The 17742-nt window shown below is 37.9% G+C and overlaps 1 protein-coding gene across 1 annotated transcript; it reads left to right on the top strand.

Annotated features, from left to right (window-relative positions):
• The first annotated feature begins 26 nt into the window (after window positions 1-26).
• Window positions 27-16440, top strand: LOC140949906 (ribosome biogenesis protein BMS1 homolog). Its single transcript, XM_073399056.1, has 24 exons — window positions 27-396; window positions 1126-1205; window positions 1620-1808; window positions 2158-2300; window positions 2974-3095; window positions 3440-3585; window positions 4058-4123; window positions 4467-4565; window positions 5154-5188; window positions 5334-6211; window positions 6910-7011; window positions 7547-7807; window positions 8301-8496; window positions 8600-8666; window positions 8851-8937; window positions 9513-9614; window positions 9707-9887; window positions 10776-10834; window positions 12847-12969; window positions 13580-13675; window positions 13808-13859; window positions 14107-14282; window positions 15266-15424; window positions 15540-16440. Exons 1-24 carry the CDS (start codon window positions 33-35, stop codon window positions 15738-15740), a joined length of 3984 nt encoding a protein of 1327 aa, XP_073255157.1. The 5' UTR covers window positions 27-32; the 3' UTR covers window positions 15741-16440.
• Window positions 16441-17742: the final 1302 nt, after the last annotated feature.

Raw genomic sequence — 17742 nt, 5'->3', positions numbered from 1 at the left:
TGGTTCTAGTCTTTCCACGTGAGAACTTCAAGATGGCGGACGAAGATGGCGACGTTTCTTCGAAATCGCACAGAAAAAAACAAGCTGGACCCAAAGCAGAAAAGAAGAAGAAGAAGAGACACTCACCCGAAGATGCAAGTGCTCAAAGAAATCCCAAAGCCTTCTCATTTAAGTCGGCCGTCAAGGCATCTCGTCAATTTCGTCGAAAACAAGATGTAGAAACAAAAAGGCACCATGAGCCTACAGTTGATCGAACACCACTAGAGCCGCCGCCTTACATTATAGCCGTGGTTGGACCACCTAAAGTGGGAAAAACAACACTCATCAACTCACTGCTCAAGAATTTTACCCGTCAGCAGCTGTCTGATGTCAAAGGTCCGGTTACTGTAGTCTCAGGTAGGTTTTACCACTTATAGTTAACTTAAAAGGAAAATTAGTGCGGTCTATGGACAATATTAGTACCCAATGGATTGAATTTAAGTCTACAGTGAAATAGCCAGTGTCTAGTTCAGGGCTTGGAATCATAGTATTAGATACTCTGTAGAGTGGCATTCACACTCCAAACTCACCTGCAGTCCAAACTCACTAGCAGATAATTTATGAATCCCCTTTCATCCCTCCCTACTGTTACTACTACATGTACATTGAGCGTGCTCACACATGAAATACAGCTGTAGGGTGCTTTCCATTTTGCCAAACCAAACAGTCAGAAAATGTTGGAATTATCAAGAGAAACTGGAACGACATTGTTTGATTGAAACAAAGTTTTCAATTGAACTGGAGCGTTCCATTTGGGTTTTGATTGGTTGAAGATCATGCACAAACCTGGGGTGATTTGGTGCTGCATTCCTTTATGAGCTGGGGAGGAATTCCATCAGGACCATCAGCGTTCGATGTACCTAGTCTGTTTGGACAGCTCATCACTTCCCCTACTGACACTTCAGCTTGCAAGTGTTCTGTAATAGCCATCATCAGCACCATGCAGACTGAAGCATTCCATTTATTTCTCAACTGAAATTTCCAAAAATTTTGCCATAATGAAGAGCATGTAGTTACAGTTTGAAGTTTTGAGTACACATAGTTTATACAGATGTCATTAATTTACTTTCCTCTCCTTATTATTAGGAAAGAAAAGACGCCTTACATTGCTGGAATGCAACAATGATATCAACTCAATGATTGATGTGGCCAAAATTGCAGATCTGGTATGTTCAAATAACATTAGAGTGAGTATAGTATTAAAAGCAGTAAATTACACTGTAAGCTCCTCTTCAATAATTATGATGAAAAGTGTAGCCTTTTCTTAACTCAACGTTGGGTAGTCACTCAAATCCAAAGAGGGCAGTTTATCTCCTTTTTTGCTTTTGAATTAATAGGAATTTATTGCATGTACATGGGCAGGCAACATTTTGTGTTTTATTGATATGGCCAGGAACTTCAAGACCTTTTCTAGCATTAATGGTTCATTTTTTTTTTTTTTTTTTTTAAAAAACAGCACAAAAAAGAACTGCAGTTAAATAGACCTTTCTTTACATTTTTAAAAGTAATTTGATTTACCCATTATTTAAATCCCAATTCTAATCTCTGTTTTAAAGTGTTAATTTTTTTTGTTATATCAGGTCCTTCTTCTTATTGATGCCAGCTTTGGGTTTGAAATGGAAATTTTTGAATTTCTGAATGTCTGCCAAGTGCATGGTTTTCCTAAAATCATCGGAGTGCTGACTCACCTAGATCTGTTGAAGGATAATAAATCTCTCAAGAAGACCAAGAAGAAATTGAAAACTAGATTTTGGACTGAAGTGTACCAGGTACATAAGTTATTATACGGTTCGTTTGCAGTTCTAAATAACATTAATACACCGTAAACTGATGTCACATGCAAACTTGAACTTCAGAGTTTTGACAGGAGATGTTAATATTTTTGTTTTTGGAGTTAGTACCTGTATACATGTATATAAATATATGTCATGCATGTACAGGCTGGTAGAGCTGTAAATCAGATCATGTAGGTATGTACAGCATAAAAGGTGAAAAAACAACTTTTTTCATTAATATAGAGATCATCCTCTTTGAGCTCGTAATGATTATTAGTAATAAGTATGTAATCAGAATTTTAATGTTGTGGTAATTGTTTTTGTTCTCATATTTTTTTTGTAGGGAGCAAAATTGTTCTACTTGTCTGGTCTGGTTTATGGCTCTTATCCCAAAGTAGAGGTACACAACCTAGGCAGGTTTATTTCTGTCACAAAATTCCGACCATTGACTTGGCGTGTTTCACATCCTTATATCTTAGCAGACAGGTATGTACTACATAAAAAACATGTTCCATTCACTGTATTATTTAGTAAACCACTACAGCAAAGATGTGGAGAACCCATAACATTTTATTAAAAATGACTGCATATATAACAAGATTATTTTATTATTTTAAAAAAAAGAGTGTTGTGTTGTACTTCTGGTAATTATTGTGGTTATTATAAAATTGCTGTTGTTGTTCAATTTCAAGTGCAAGTTCATATACATTCACACTTATTCAATTACAATACAACAACACTAAGAAAAAAGAGAAGTAAAAACAGAGCTAACTAGACAGTGAATTAAACATAACAAAGGAAAAAAGTGTGTAGCAGCCAACGGAGCCAAGCTTGTGAGTTAGCTACTACCACAGAGCGGTTACAAGTGGGTGGAGGTTAAACAGTACTTATGAAAAACTATTTAAATTAAATAATTAAATAAATAGAGCTAAATAACAGATTAGAGTTGTTCAAGATGCTTGCCTGTCAAGTAGAAAGAGTTGTTGTTATGATTCATCTCTCACAAGACTTACCAGTAGGTGTGCATATACATTGCACCTCCAACAAAAAAAAAAGAAACTGATCAAGCACTTAGTCTAGTAGCTATCTTACTGAGTCATATTTGTTGTACTCACCCCAGCAAATAGTTTTCTTCCTTATTAGAAGTTTATGTTTTCAGAATGGAAGAGCTGACAGACCCAGAGCTCATTCGGCAAAATCCCAAGTCTGACAGGAAAGTGTCATTGTATGGATATGTAAGAGGGACTCATCTTAAGCACAACTCTAGAGTGCACATTATTGGTGAGTTGAATGTCATTGTATGACTATGTCAATATTAACTTGTAATAAACACTCTATGATTTGAATAAAAAGGGTGTATAATTTTGCATCACTTACATGTAGCCTGAATTTCAGACAATTACTTTGAGTTGTTTTTACTCCCTCAGTAACAGACATTGCTGAGAGGAGAAAACGACTCGAAGTAATCGTGTGAAATTCAGGTTATGCATTACTGTGGTTAAATGCACTTGCAAGTTAACGAATATCAATGAATATGGGACACTGTTAGTAACAGATTGTGTCATTGTTGATAGTCTCGTGTATAAAGTTCATGTATAACTTTATATTCTTACATGTTCTTGTAGGTTGTGGAGATCATACTCTCAAAGAAATAAGCCTTCTACCTGACCCATGTCCCCTTCCAAATGCTGAAAAGAAGCGTTCACTGAATGAAAAGGAACGCCTTATTTATGCACCTTTGTCTGGAGTTGGAGGAGTAGTATATGACAAGGTAAAAATATCTTAAATTATTCTTATCATGTTCGCTCCTAAGATCTCTTCAAAAAATAGGCACCCAAGAGAATGAATGTGGCTACAGTGTACAATTATTATTAAGAAGTGAAGAGGTAAAAATAATTTGTTATCCATTCAAAGAATGGCATTCACTGTATTCCTTTACTGTTTAAACCCATGCCCTTTAGTATAATAAATTAAAAATTCGCTCAATCATGGCATCCTTAAGTGTCTTAACTACTTTGCTGAAAGGGATCATTTTTGAGAAACATACAATGTTACGACTCAATTGCATACTTCCAACTGGTTTTAATTCGTTTTGTTTGGCCCAAACCAACAGAATGAAAACGAGCCTTACTCTTGTTAAAGAAGGATCTGCATTTATTTGTAAAGTAGTTGGATTTATAATGGTCTGCATGCTATTTTCACAATAATTTAACTTCATACTGGTGCTTGCTACTTCTTTCTAGGATGCTGTGTACATTGACCTTGGTGGAAGTCAGGCTGCAAGCAAAAATTCCAAATCTTCAATACAGGTGATTCGGCATTTTCTTTTCAAAATGTATCAAAGTAGTTACTTTATTGCATTTTTGTACATTGTTGAATGACCTACATACATACAAACTTTATTTAGCTGTAAGTGTCAAAATCTTCTAGCATTTCCAAGGAGAAACACTTTTACCTAAAAATTAGTTATTGCAATAATTCAGATTTATCACTACAGCTAAACTAATTATTTCAAAATTTGTTAACACATAAATGCTGCTAAAAGTAGTTAATACAAGATATTGGCTTCTAAAAATGAAATTTAGTATCTTGTATTAACTACTTTTAGTGATTAATACAATGCATTTTAATGATAACATTATTTTATTTTAGGTGGACAGTAGACCAAGCAATGAATTAGTGTCATCTTTAATTGATGCAAAGCAGACGATTGACACCAAAATGATGACTAGTCATCTAACATTATTTAAGGTGCGTAAATTTTTCAGGTGCAGTGTATGCTGTAAATTTATTTAAACTTACTTTTATGCTGTTATAACACAAATAAAAATGTGTTGTGGTTCAATATTATCCTTGGTTTCATTTTCATTTTCCTTTGTTTTGGGGTATGGTGATATATGATAATGAGATTGAAACAAAAGAAAATTAAAATTAAAGCAAGGATAAAACTGAACCACAACAAATGCTTCTTTCTGGACCTCAGACTTCAAATTCAACTTCAAGTTACAGGGTAAAGCAGTTTGTTTTAAAAAAACAATGATAAATTAATGTACTTTTTGAGTGTAATTCTTAATAACCTTAGTTTAGGTTTCTGAGAAACTGCCCACCTACCCCTCCCCTAAGCCAATATTTTGCCCTAAGTGTTAATGTTAGCTTATGGGAGGGGTAGGTGGGCAGTTTTTATCTATGCACATGAATGGTAGGAGTGGGTTAACATGAATGCAAACGTTTCTGTTACAACAGTTGTGTTGGGTCGTTTTCTCGTACGCAGAACTACACAATATACAGTGTTATAGGATGTTCTTGAAAAGAATGTCATTATAATTTCTTTCCTTTCAGGATGGTGCTTGTATAGCCCCCGATGAAGTCGTCGAGTAAGTGATATCTTCATTTCAATATCCTTTTTTGATTACTTGCAAGAATGAACTTATCGGCCTTAATACATGTTATCAGTTGAATTTTATGGTTTACTTATAGCACATTTTAAAGAAAAAACTCTCGGTAATTTCAATTTTTCAGGGATGAAACCTTAAGACAACCTTCAGAGCTAGTTGTGACAGATGAGAATGGCCGCACAAGAAGAAGAGCTCTTTTCGAAGGTGATCAAGAGGAGGATGGTGAAACTAGCAAATTAAGGGACGAAAAAAATAAGTTTCATGATGCAGATAATAGTGATGACGATGATTATGATAATGACGATGATGAGGATGATGATATAGAGGAGAATTACGTTATCATGAATGACAACGAAGATAATGACGATGGTCAAAAAGACGTTGAAATATTTGAGGATGACGTCGATGATGAGAGTGATGATATGGACAGTGGAAGTGAAGCTGAGAGCGATGAAGAAATAGTTTTCAATTTTAAATCTAGTAAACCAAAAAAAAAGGAACAGTTGTCAAAAAAGCGGTTGACAAGCTCAAATAGGACTACAAAACGTTCGGCAGACGAAAATTCAGAAGAAGTTTCAGAACCAGACGAGAGTGATGAAGTTGATGTCTCAGGGTCTGGTGAACAGAACAATAATGATTTTAACAAACAATCATCCAGCGACTCAGAATCAGACTCAAAGATTGAAACTTCAAGGAGAAAACGAAAAATAACACACGTGTCAAATGGAAAAAACGACAATGAGCATGTTGTTAAGAAGAAGTCGAAAAAGGAAACAAAAAGTTCAGAACAAAAGTTAGAAGTTATTTCTACCAACCAAGGGAAAAGTGCCAAATTAAAGAAAAAGAAAGGGGTTGAAGGGGCAAAGCCTGAGGAAAGCATGGATAAAAAATCTAAGGAAACCATTGATAGTGAGGACGGAAATGAAGAATCTGATGCAGAGGATTTGGATGGTGAACAAGATGAGGAGGATGAGGATTCGAGTGTTGAATTACAGGAAGAAGGTATGCTGAATGGATAACTAAATTGCCTCAATTGAAATAGATATCTGCTTTTAACTTGATTTCTAGATGATTAATGTAGTAAGTAATTTTCTCACAATTAACAAGTTAATAGGCGGGCGAGAGTCTTCCAGTTCAATAGATAAACACGCTAACTAGCGTACTTTCTGCAAACAGCGACATAAATAAATCCAGTTTAAGGTAAATTAATGCATAGAATTCGTGAAATGTTTACTTGAGGAATGGACCTCTTTGACGTGCGTAATATAGATTATAACACACTTCACTTAGCCAATAAGCTTCCAGAATTTTGTGCAGACCATCAAGCTTGTTATTAAGTATTAGTAAAATAAAAACTGAATTAATAATGTCAAGTGCTATCATGGAATAAATTCCAGAAAATTTTTTTATATAACATGTCATTCAGAGCAGCGTACGTCGTTCGACCCCGAAGGTGACCGCCGTTTCCCTTTTTTGGGACACCAATAAATTATGGTGGACGTCACGTCATGTGAAATCGATCAATAGGAATGCTCATTTAAAATGACTTGACGAGTTTTATTATTTCATTTATTTTTTATCTATTTATTATTTATTTATTTGCATGTTGTGCTTTTCCTGGTAAGTAATGCCTTTTTAGATGTTCTTCACTCAGAATCCAGGCTTATAGATCTCGGTTTTTTTTAAAATCTGATTTGAAGGTTCCTTGAGGTGGAAAGAAAACTTGGCGCAGAAAGCTGCAGCAGCCTTTCTCCGTCGCCAACAAGACACTACAAACCTACAGAAGCTTGTGTACGGCAGCGGTAGGATTTGAACTTCATGACCACGGGGCCCAGGAATGAAACGGGCAGATGATCATTATTGTTGTTGTTGTTGTTGTTGTTGTTGTTGTTGTTGTTGTTTTTCCTTTGTCTTCCCCGTCCCCACCCCTCTCCTCCCTGTATCCAAACTGTTTCAATTTTTGTGGTTTATAACAGTCTCTTTCTTCCTATTCAGCTCTTGTTTCGTCCTCAGTCTTCTCTCCCTTTGTTTACAGTATATCGCCTGAAATTCTTCCCAGCAGTGGAAGACGTTTTTTACATGTATTAGGATGAGCAATTAAAAACAAACTCTGCTTGCAACATGCCTCTTGAAATGTAGTATAATGGAACCTCGATATAACGAATGGCCAAGGGACTGGCAAAAACGAAGATTTTTTTTTCCTACATTTACTGTTACTGGAGCGAAAAATACCGTTGCCTCGAGTACTTCGTCATATAGAGGTTCGTCATATTGAAGTTCCACTGTATTAAAGTGTATTTATATCTCTTCGTTTTGCTTTCTTAAACATGTTTTCAGTTCTTCATAAAACCAAGGAACAAGATGCAGATTCCGACAGTGATAACGACACAGTAGGAGGTATTTTCAGACTTAAGACCAAAAAAGATTCGAGACGCTTAGGAACCATGCATCAGAGAGACTGCACACTAGAGCCTGCCAGTACATCGGTAAGAGACTGGAGCCAACCGGAAGTGCTTCAGAGCATACGGGACTGTTTCGTCACTGGCAAAAGGAAAGATTCTGAAGATGCTGAAGCGTTACTTCAACACGATGATCAATGTATGTGAAGTATTTAATTATTAGAAAAATACGTTTAAAAGGCCGTGAGGAACTCCCCACTCCTTATGACCCGCTTGTTTACAGGACCACCTTGTTTTTCAACTACTATTGGTGATTTTCTTATCTGTAAACCTTTTTAAAAAGGCCAGAGTTTCTTGGCCCTCGGATAGTCACATCTTCAGGGCTTCACTCCTTCGTAACAGGCGGCCTGGTTTGTCCTTATTTGAGCTGCAAAAAAACTACTTCTACTTGAAACTTACAGTGTTTCTAGAGGTGTATTATTTTTCATGCGTAAGCATCATTAGTTTCAGTATCACTCTGTTTTAGCTTTCCATCATTAAATGTAAGGGTTGATTTTCAAATTTTTCCATGTATTACGTTTCTTGTTCAGGACGTTCATGAACGTTTACACTCCTCAGTCTTTCTAGCTTCCCTTTTACTTAGTGCTATATTGAAATGAAAGCGTCCTTGATCTGTTTTGTTGAACCGCTAGTGTCAGATGATGAAGAAATATTTGGAGACTTTGAAGATCTGGAGACCGGAGAAGTCCACAAAGCGGCTGCCAACGAAACCCCACAGGGGGAGGGAGAGGAGTCCGATGGAGACGAAACAGATGGGAAGGATCCCGAAGGAGAAGAAACTAGCAGAATTGAAAAGAAGAGGAAACAGAAAGCTGCTTTTGATGCGATGTATCCTTTCTAGCCTTTTTGTCGAGCATAAAACTTGTTTATACTTTCGTTTATCTTCTGGGTTGAGCTTGAATGTGTGAGTTATTCCCTTGACGTTATTTAGATATGATGAAGGTGATGAAAACTCGTATTATGAAGAGCTGAAGGCGCAAATGTCAGAACAGGCGCAGGTAAAATGGTTGTATATGTGTATTTAGTGTGTAGTTCTAACTTTTGAGTTTGTGGATGAAGTCCTATGGTGTGACCGTTCAAATGAAACGGTAGTTTCGCATAGTACTTTTTATTCCTTAGTATTTTACGAAATAGTTTTGAATTTTTAGAATCATTATTTTGTGTCTGTCTTTCTGTCATCAGCTAAACCAGTCTGAGTTTCAAGACATGGACGATGAAACACGCGCGCAGTATGAAGGGTTCAGACCAGGGGTGTACGTCAGAGTGGAGGTTAGATTAGTATATGTTATCCTGTTCACACTATTTAGTTACTACTCTCTCTCTGCTCGGCTGAGACGTTCATGGTGGTTCCCAGTGGTGCCAACAAACAGTCGACCTCCATACGCTTCCAAGTGTTGCGGTCCTGTGCTAAAAAACTAATTTCGTGAGAAGAGGGGGGATCTGCACTGATTAGCTCTGCAGCATATTCGTAGAATAGAATTTTACGTCCACCATGTCTTGGTTTACCATGTGCCGGTTGGTACAGAGCGTGTTTAGAAATAAGGTCCCCCTCGTGGCACCGAAGAAAATGGCCCATGAATCTGATCTGTTGGGCTTTAACTGATTGGGAAAGGGGAACAGCTTCCTTTCTATCATGGAATACCTCGTTGCTAACATGATCAGTACAAGAAACACCAAGTATGATTCTAAGGCAAAACGTATGGAAGAAATAAAGTTGACAACAAAGGCCGGATGTTAGGACCCAAGACTCACAGCCATATAGAAGTTTAGTTCAGTTTAATGGCTTAAACCAGCTCTACTATTTCAGCTAATTTTTTAGTCATTATTGTTCTTATTAATTTCAGTTAGGTGAGATGCCCTGTGAGTTTGTGACCAACTTTGATGCTAGATATCCAATCATTCTCGGTGGTCTTCTCTCTAGCGAGGATAAGATGGGATTTCTCCAGGTGAGTGCACTAGAGAACACGGTTTGTGCTAATTGCTTTTACTAGTTTCGCATTCCCAAAAAACCTTTTTTTGCGTTATAATATCCTTCCAGGCCCGTTTCAAAAAGCACCGTTGGCACAAGCGCATACTCAAGACTCGAGATCCGCTGATCATGTCTATTGGCTGGCGCAGATTTCAGACGCTTCCTATGTACTCGATCCAGGACCACAATGGCCGTCATCGTCTGCTGAAGTACACTCCAGAACATTTGCACTGTATGGCTACCTTATTTGGTACGTAGAAAATATACTTCCTCCCTCGATCTTGACCCTAGTGGTCATAACGCTCGAGTCCCGCTCTGACCGCTCGCTGGATTTGTTTCTCGATAGCCATGAGTTGAACTCCTTGACAAAGCTTGTAAATTCAGTCGAACCTCCAATAACTCTCTTCAATGACCACTTTATTTTGTCCTGGCGGACGGTGCGTACATTTACTCTTATTTAAACCTCTCTACAACGGCAACGGCCACTAAAGCGTGTCCCCAACTGCCAAAATAACCTCTCGACAACGGCCAGTTGTTTAGCGACTGATAAAAAAGTCAAAAATGGTCATGAAATTTGATCCGTATGACCCGTTGATGATTGTTCGCGGTAGTCGTATTTTGATTTTGTTTCATTTATACTGCTTCAGTAAGCATTAACATTTTGATTGAAAACATAATTCAAGCTTTTTGTATGTTTTATCTAGTCGACATGTATATATTATTTATGACTGGATTACCATTATGGGATACAGTAAGCATGAAATTAGTACAATAAACATTTTGTGCTCCCTAAAAAAATCTGTCATGTTACACCCCTACCTCCCAATGGCGGCCACCTCTCCACAACGGCACTTTGGTCTGTCCCAAGGTGGCCGTTGTGGAGAGGTTCGACTGTAGTCACCTGGATCCTTTTAGAAAGAATTTCTAGCGTTATTTTTGGGTTTGAAGTTTTGCACGGCCCCACTAGGCTTTGCTATAAGTACTGTCAACGGAAATATAAAGATCTAAGTTTTTCTTCCCTGCATGAATTCGGGACCCTTTTCCCATGGTGCAATATTACGTCATTTCACCTTTGCATGTTACGTTCGTGTTAATAAAGAAGATAAATAAGATTAACGAACGTTTTGTTACTTATCAGGACCAATCGCGCCTCCTGGCACTGGTATTCTCGCTATTCAAAGCACAGCAAGCAACGTGGTAAGAAATACTTTCATAGCACTGTTTGGAACGAGTTTTTTAATTAACTTACGAGCCCTTAAAAACAATAGCGGCTGTGTTTCCAATGACGAATGAAATTAAAGGTGGCTTCAGGTTTTATCCCGCAGTGAGAAGTTGCTAATTTCGTTGATTCTGTAAGACTGGAATCCCGATTTCTCGAACCTCGCTATAAAACCAACCAACACTGACTTAAACTCTAACCCCGATTTTTCGAGTCTCCCGGTGATTTAAACAGACTTTCCTTTTGCTGAATTTTTAAATAATTGGGATTCCGCAAAGAAAGGTTATATTCTTAACCTAGTGACACACGGTTTAACGCTGGCTTTTGATCAACAAAATTATTAATGTTAAAACCTTTGTTGAACCAATGTTGAATAGTTTTGTTAAGTGATTTTGAACGTTGGAAACAGGTATTCCACCTGCTGAGCGTTATTGGCCGAAAATAGAGATGGACTCTATTCCGCGCAGTTACAAAGAAAAAATGCAACATTTGTTGGGCTATAAATGCGGAACCGTGTCACACACATAGTGGTGGAGACTGGTTACCAAACCCGGCTTGGAAACAACGGTACTTAGAGTTTATGTTGGAAGCGCTCACTAGCTTTAAGCGCGGTGCAAAATTGGAGCTATGTCACACCGAGAACTAGGTGACTGATTGCATGACTAAAACAGTTTTTATATGTCATAGTTAGAGCATTTTTAAGTCAATAATAAGTATACGTATATGTATATAGTATATACGATATATTATCGTAGCTATTTTTAATTTAATTAAACTTTAATTTTCCATTTATTATTAACAATTAGATTTGTAAATTAGTCTTTTTCTCCTTCTTCCTTCTTTGTTCCATTTTGTAAATTAAATAGAAATAGCCACGTAGTGAAGATTTAATAAAGATACTGTACTTTACTACTGGAGCTCCGTGAGCGTGAAACATCTTTTGTTTTTGGCGTACAAATTGTAACTGAATGAATAAAAGGCACAAATAATAGTAACAACACTAAACGTTGTGCACGGTCAAACCCTAAAGAAGCTAACAAAATCGTCTGACAGGCTTCTCGATGATGTTGATGTCGTGATAATGTCAGTACTTTTAAGGGCCTCTTCTTATGAGTCCGGTTACCGGGATGCATTACTCCTTGGGTTCATATGAGACATTTCAGCCCAGTTTCCGAGATGAGAAAAGGTCAAAGATCCTGGTGACCAGGTCTTGCGCCAAATTCGGAAAAAAAAGCAAACATGGCGAGACAAAAATTTTAACTTACTGGCCTATCATAGCTCGGGTAACTCTTAAAGCTGTATCACTGCAGTTTCATGGGATGCTTATGATATGGAAAATACTGCAGGCAATGCAAGACGATGCTATCCGGAACGCTAGAATTCATCCCGCTGTTCATCCCGGTAACCGGGGTGAAGTGTTCATATGGCAAACTTTCCAGCCCGCTTACCGAGATCTCGGTTGAAAAAACCGAGATCTCGGGAACCGAGCCAGCCCGCCCTCTCATATGAACACATCGAAAATTTTACAAAGGATTTAGAGATAAGGCGGGATCTCGAAAACCGGGCCAGTCCGGTCAACCGGGCTCATGTGAAGGGGCCCTGAGAAACAGAGTTCGTTTTTCATCTGGAGGTGGGGGTAAGAAACAGTTTTACCCCAGATCCACTTCTATCCCACCCCTAATAGCCAAGTGAAAGCATTACTACGTAATAAACACGAACAGGAGCGGGACATGGGTATAGCTTGTGTATGACTGTTATAGAAGTATAAACGGAATCATGAACTGTTCCGCAGTGGCGAAAAGTTTCTAGAGCAGATAAAAACGAAAGGAAAACGATACATGAACTTTATCTCTCTGAGCTTTTTGAAGGCCTGTTAGTAGAGAGAAAAGTTGCCTTATACAGATATCTGTATCTGCCTTGCTTCAAATTTACCTCTCTTGAAGCGACATAAATTTATACGTTACTTATCTATTTTAGTTTTTATTCGTAGGCTGACTTTCGTATTTCAGCGACAGGTACTGTGTTGGACTTAGACAAGTCTGTACAGCTTGTTAAGAAACTCAAGTTAACAGGAACACCCATGAAAATTTTCAAAAACACAGCCTTTGTGAAGGTAATACATTGTAATCTTTTTCAGAGTACTTTTGCTTGGCGTTGTCATATTTCCCAAGGGTATTGAAATAAACTTCACGGCTGTATGAAAAGGTGTAACTTCTGTGGGCAAAAAATATCTCCTTAATGAACTGGGTATTATGTTAATAACATACAAACATAGTTTACTCTTAAAGCAGCCAACTCTAAAGAAAGTTCGAAAACTCACAATAGAATGTATCATGACCATTGAGGTCTTCTTGGTGTATTTGTCTTCTGTGTGTGTGTCCGTGGTGGCTGTACCTAGGATGTGGAGGGGGGAGTACTTCCTATTGTAGCCTGTAAGGGAAAGCTCCACCCAAAACTGGTACCATTTTCAGGCTTAAGATATATAAGAGAATTGGGTATGCATGAGTTGAAGCATATGGAAGGGTAGAGAATTCTGTCATTTCGGTATTTAGAAGGGTTTAAACTCATTTTCATATGAATGGTTGTGCAGTGGACCTTGCTTTGAAAAGAGGTTTATGACAACTAACTTGGAAATTGGCTGGGTGTTTTTTTGTACATGTTCCCGCGCTGATTTGTAGTGTCATTTATTCATTTGTTTGTTTACTGTACTTTATTTTATGCAGGGAATGTTCAACTCTGCTCTAGAGGTGGCAAAATTTGAAGGGGCTACCATACGGACTGTCAGCGGTATAAGAGGACAAGTTAAGCGTGCACTTAAGGTATGTTTACAGTATTTCATTCCGCGGCGTAGTCCGTACTTTTTGATCTGCAGTTGATCACCAACAACCTTTATCGATTATTTTTCTGTCATAGGGTTGACTTTAAACGGTCACTAATCTTTTCTCTTTTAGACTCCTGAGGGCGCTTTTCGTGCAACATTTGAAGATAAAATTCTGATCAGTGGTTAGTCCTTTTGTTTCGTTGTTGTTGTTGTTTTTTAAGTGGATGATTCATTTACACTGTACGAAATCCATGAGAAAGATGTTTTTTTAGTCAGTGACTTAGAAGGCTGGGAAGAAAAAGTCCCTTTCGTCATTCCTCTTTTTTAAGGAGTGATAAATCCTGGACCCTATCTATTACAAACGTCTGTAAGAATTTGCGAAATTTGTGCATTAAACGTGATCAGTTTGTCGTTATTTTGGTTCACTAGATATAGTGTTTATAAGGACCTGGTACCCAGTGTCAGTGCCAAATTTCTTCAACCCTGTCACGTCACTACTTCTGCCGCCGGATCAGAAAGAGAAATGGCAAGGCATGCGCAGTGTCGGTCAGTTGAGGAAGGATCTGGGACTCAAAGCTCCTGTGAATACTGATTCGTTGTACAAGGTTAGTCACCTCCTTTACTTGGACATACAGAGATCGTTTTCACATGACGACGGCATCGAAAACATCACTATTGAAAAAGATTCGCTGCTTTTCAAACTTGGTCGCGATTATTCCGATTGGTGTAAAATCTCAAATATTGGTGAATTTCCCAGGAATTGAATTCTTGGGCACCGCCACCAAGTTCAGAGGGAGAAAGAGAAATTTGTAGGCTTGTGTTTATGTCCTCCATAAAACGTCGCCTGAGGTAATTTCAAGTCGCAGTCGTACAGTGACGGCAAAGAAACGTACAAAAAAAGGAAGCTGCACGTGAGAAGTTGTTGTTTTGATCATAAAACCTTCTGCTTTTTTGCCGCTCTCGTTGACGTCGCCGTCGTTGTGCTAAAGCTCCCTATTCTTGTACAAAGCAATGAAACGGTGGCCATGTTTGTTACCGAAAAAATCGTCTAAGGAATGAAGCCTTTTCTCATGAGTTGATGTTAAAACCCTTTTTTGTTCCAAGAAATTTGCAGAGCTGCTGACCACGCGAGTGAAAACGATCCGCACGTATAACTATTTTCGAATTCGAATTCACTTACATTTCACTAACAAAGCTATCTTGGGTGCCAGAGACTGTTCATGTGCGGTTTCCGATTTCTGTCACGTCTTTATAGTGACCTAAGTGAAAAGCGTCTTTGCCGCTCGTGCCCTTGGCCCTCGGATGAAGAAGTGTCGGCCTCGACTCCGTCGCACTCGATCGCCGCACGCGAAGAAAAAACTGGCCTCTGGTAACCAGCTAGTAACAAAGAAAGTGGACGCAGAGACAGGCTATCTCTTTCTATGTTATCGTTCATCTTACCAAATATTTACATTGCACCATAGAAGCTAAGAAAATTAATGCCGTGTACTATGAGAGTTGTGGTTTCATCTTATTTAAGTTGATATGTAATTGTTTCGTTGTCATAAGAAGTGTTAGGTTGAAGGTGATCTTTTATTTTTAATTACAGCCTGTTGAGCGCGTTACTCGACACTTTAATCCGCTCAAGATTCCCGTCAAACTTCAGAAGGAGTTGCCGTTTAAATCCAAACCAAAACTAATGAAGAAAAGAACAACACCGTCACTGGAAAGCAAACGAGCGGTTGTCATGGAACCCAAAGAGAAATCCGTAAGTAACGATTATGTAGTTTCTACAGATAGGAGGTAAAATTATTGGTTGTGAAATTGTTTTCTTGCTCATATCTATCAAAGAGTCTTTTTAATCCGCGTTCCATTTTCTGCAGGCGTTCACTTTAATGCAGCAACTCTACACCGCCAACAAAGAGAAACAGCGAAGGCGAAAGGAGAAAATACAGGAAAGAAGGAATGTGTTCCGCGCAGAACAGGAGAAGAAAAATGTGAAGCGATTACAGAAACAGAGAGAAGAACGAAAAAAGATCTTCCGCATGATGGGGCAAGCGGAGAAACGGAAGAAGAGGACTTGATTTTGTAGGCAAAATGTCAGTGTTATCTTATGGTTCGGGTTCGTGATGATCTTTGTCGTGTTACATGGATACCGTTAGAACATCTTTTCTGCTAGCAGAGGTCTCTCTCTCTTCTTTCGTGTTGCCGCCAACCACATTTGTCTCCGAAACTTACTGGTTTTCAAAACTGGTTTTTTTTTAATGTGGAATGGGCTTTTCCTGTTCAGACTGCAGAGACTGGAAATTTCTGAGCCCACAGTTCTTATCGCGCAAACCGGTTCTGTAAGTTATGTCGCACGTGACTAAAACGTTGCTGGTTGTTAAGGAAACGCCAGTGCATGCGTGATAGAAAACGCATCGGAGGCCTCCAGAGGTCTCTCTTTTTTCTCCTTCTTCTCTTGACGTGAAAGACTCACGCAGGAAAGTCGAACATCAGAAAAACTGTCTTCTTGTGAGAAACCTTCTTTTTCTTCTTCAGTTCTTCTATGGGTTCTCTCTTCGAACCGAACTCCGCCAGGGCAGAGTGGTTGTGGAAAACTGAATGTTTAAAACAACAACAAGGCTTAAGATGCAGAGCTGGTTTTTACAGTTTTCAACTCTGCTTAATAAAAAAAATTAGAAAACGCCTTGTTACTGTCGTGAACTCATTTCGTAAGTGTTCCTGTCTTTAATGTTTAAATGATTTAATCAAAATGTAAGTACACTTTTTATGTATTCACTTTTTCGTTTGTTTTTTTTCCGGTATTCGTCACTCGTTTACTTTGAAGAAGAAAAGGATATGCTCCCTTTTTCGTTTAATTTTTGTAACTCTTGTGCCTGGAGAACTCAAATACAGTACGAAATTAACTAAAAACGTACATGAAATGAAATATGTAAATGTATCGATGTTTAACAAAACATTGCTTAAATAAACTCACAGGTCTCTCTTTTCAATTCTTGTAACTTTTAAAAGGTCAGCTATCAAAAGCATTCTCCTTGTTTAATTTATGTCTTTGGTTTTTTATGTAGTCGTAAAAGTAAAAACAAAGGTTTCGATGTGGGTTTTCCATTTACTGAACGCTTTTTTCGCTGAATTCTTATTTCTCTTTGTTTTCTTATGCATTAGTTTGTCATGACTGTTTGATTAGAAGACGTGCTTTTAATTTGTCTCCAGATAGTAAGAACGTGGAGTATTTGCTTGAACTTATTTACATTTCCGCTTCACAAAATGTGTCACGTCCACGTTAAAAGTTCCGGCCAATTTCCCAACAATAAATCCAGTGAAGAAAAACTAAACGTTATCGATAAGATACAAACTTAATCTTGACACTAAAACAAAACTCATTTTGAAAATCCTGATAGTGTAGTCATTTAAGAGGGCATTCGTGTGTGAAACTTGTGTACCAGGAATACATTTTAATTTATAGTTATGTTATTGAAGTTTCTTTGACTGATGAGCGATTTCTAAGGCCATGTGAATAAACTACATTTTATTGTTAGTACTTGTATACAGTGCGCCTTAATTGATCGTTCCTAAAAGCTTGCAATATTAATGGCGACGGTAAACAGCATTGACATTTAACGTCCGAATTATTGTATTTACTGTTTGTTTTCCTGCACAAGTTATTCTCAAAAATACAACAAAACGCGGCATCTCTATGGATTAGCCTAAGGGAAATGGCCACAGCAACAAAGTAAATAATTAATACTGGAAAAGACCGACACTTTTCTTCATAATTTCTTCACGAGGAATCCAAGAAACCTATTCTGGGAGGTCAGACATTCAAATGTCTATATGCTGGTGACTCTTGACACCGTATTTTTGTTGTTGTTGTTGTTGTTGTTGCCATGTTGTTATTTATTTATTTTCCTTTTTAATTAAAGCTATTCCAAAATGGTTCAGAAAGTATTCCTATTCCTAAATAAGGTCAATCGAACCCACCCAAAACGTTTAGCCGCGAAGCACCACACAGTAGTCAGAGTAGTGCAATTAATTATTGTGCTGTGTGTTTTTTTTTTTGTTTTGTTTTTTTTTTGTTTTTTA

The sequence above is a fragment of the Porites lutea genome, chromosome 10, assembly GCF_958299795.1.
Source record: "Porites lutea chromosome 10, jaPorLute2.1, whole genome shotgun sequence".
NCBI lineage: Eukaryota > Metazoa > Cnidaria > Anthozoa > Scleractinia > Poritidae > Porites > Porites lutea.
The sequence above is the reverse complement of the archived record's forward strand: the minus strand, read 5'-3'. Positions and strand labels throughout refer to the sequence as shown.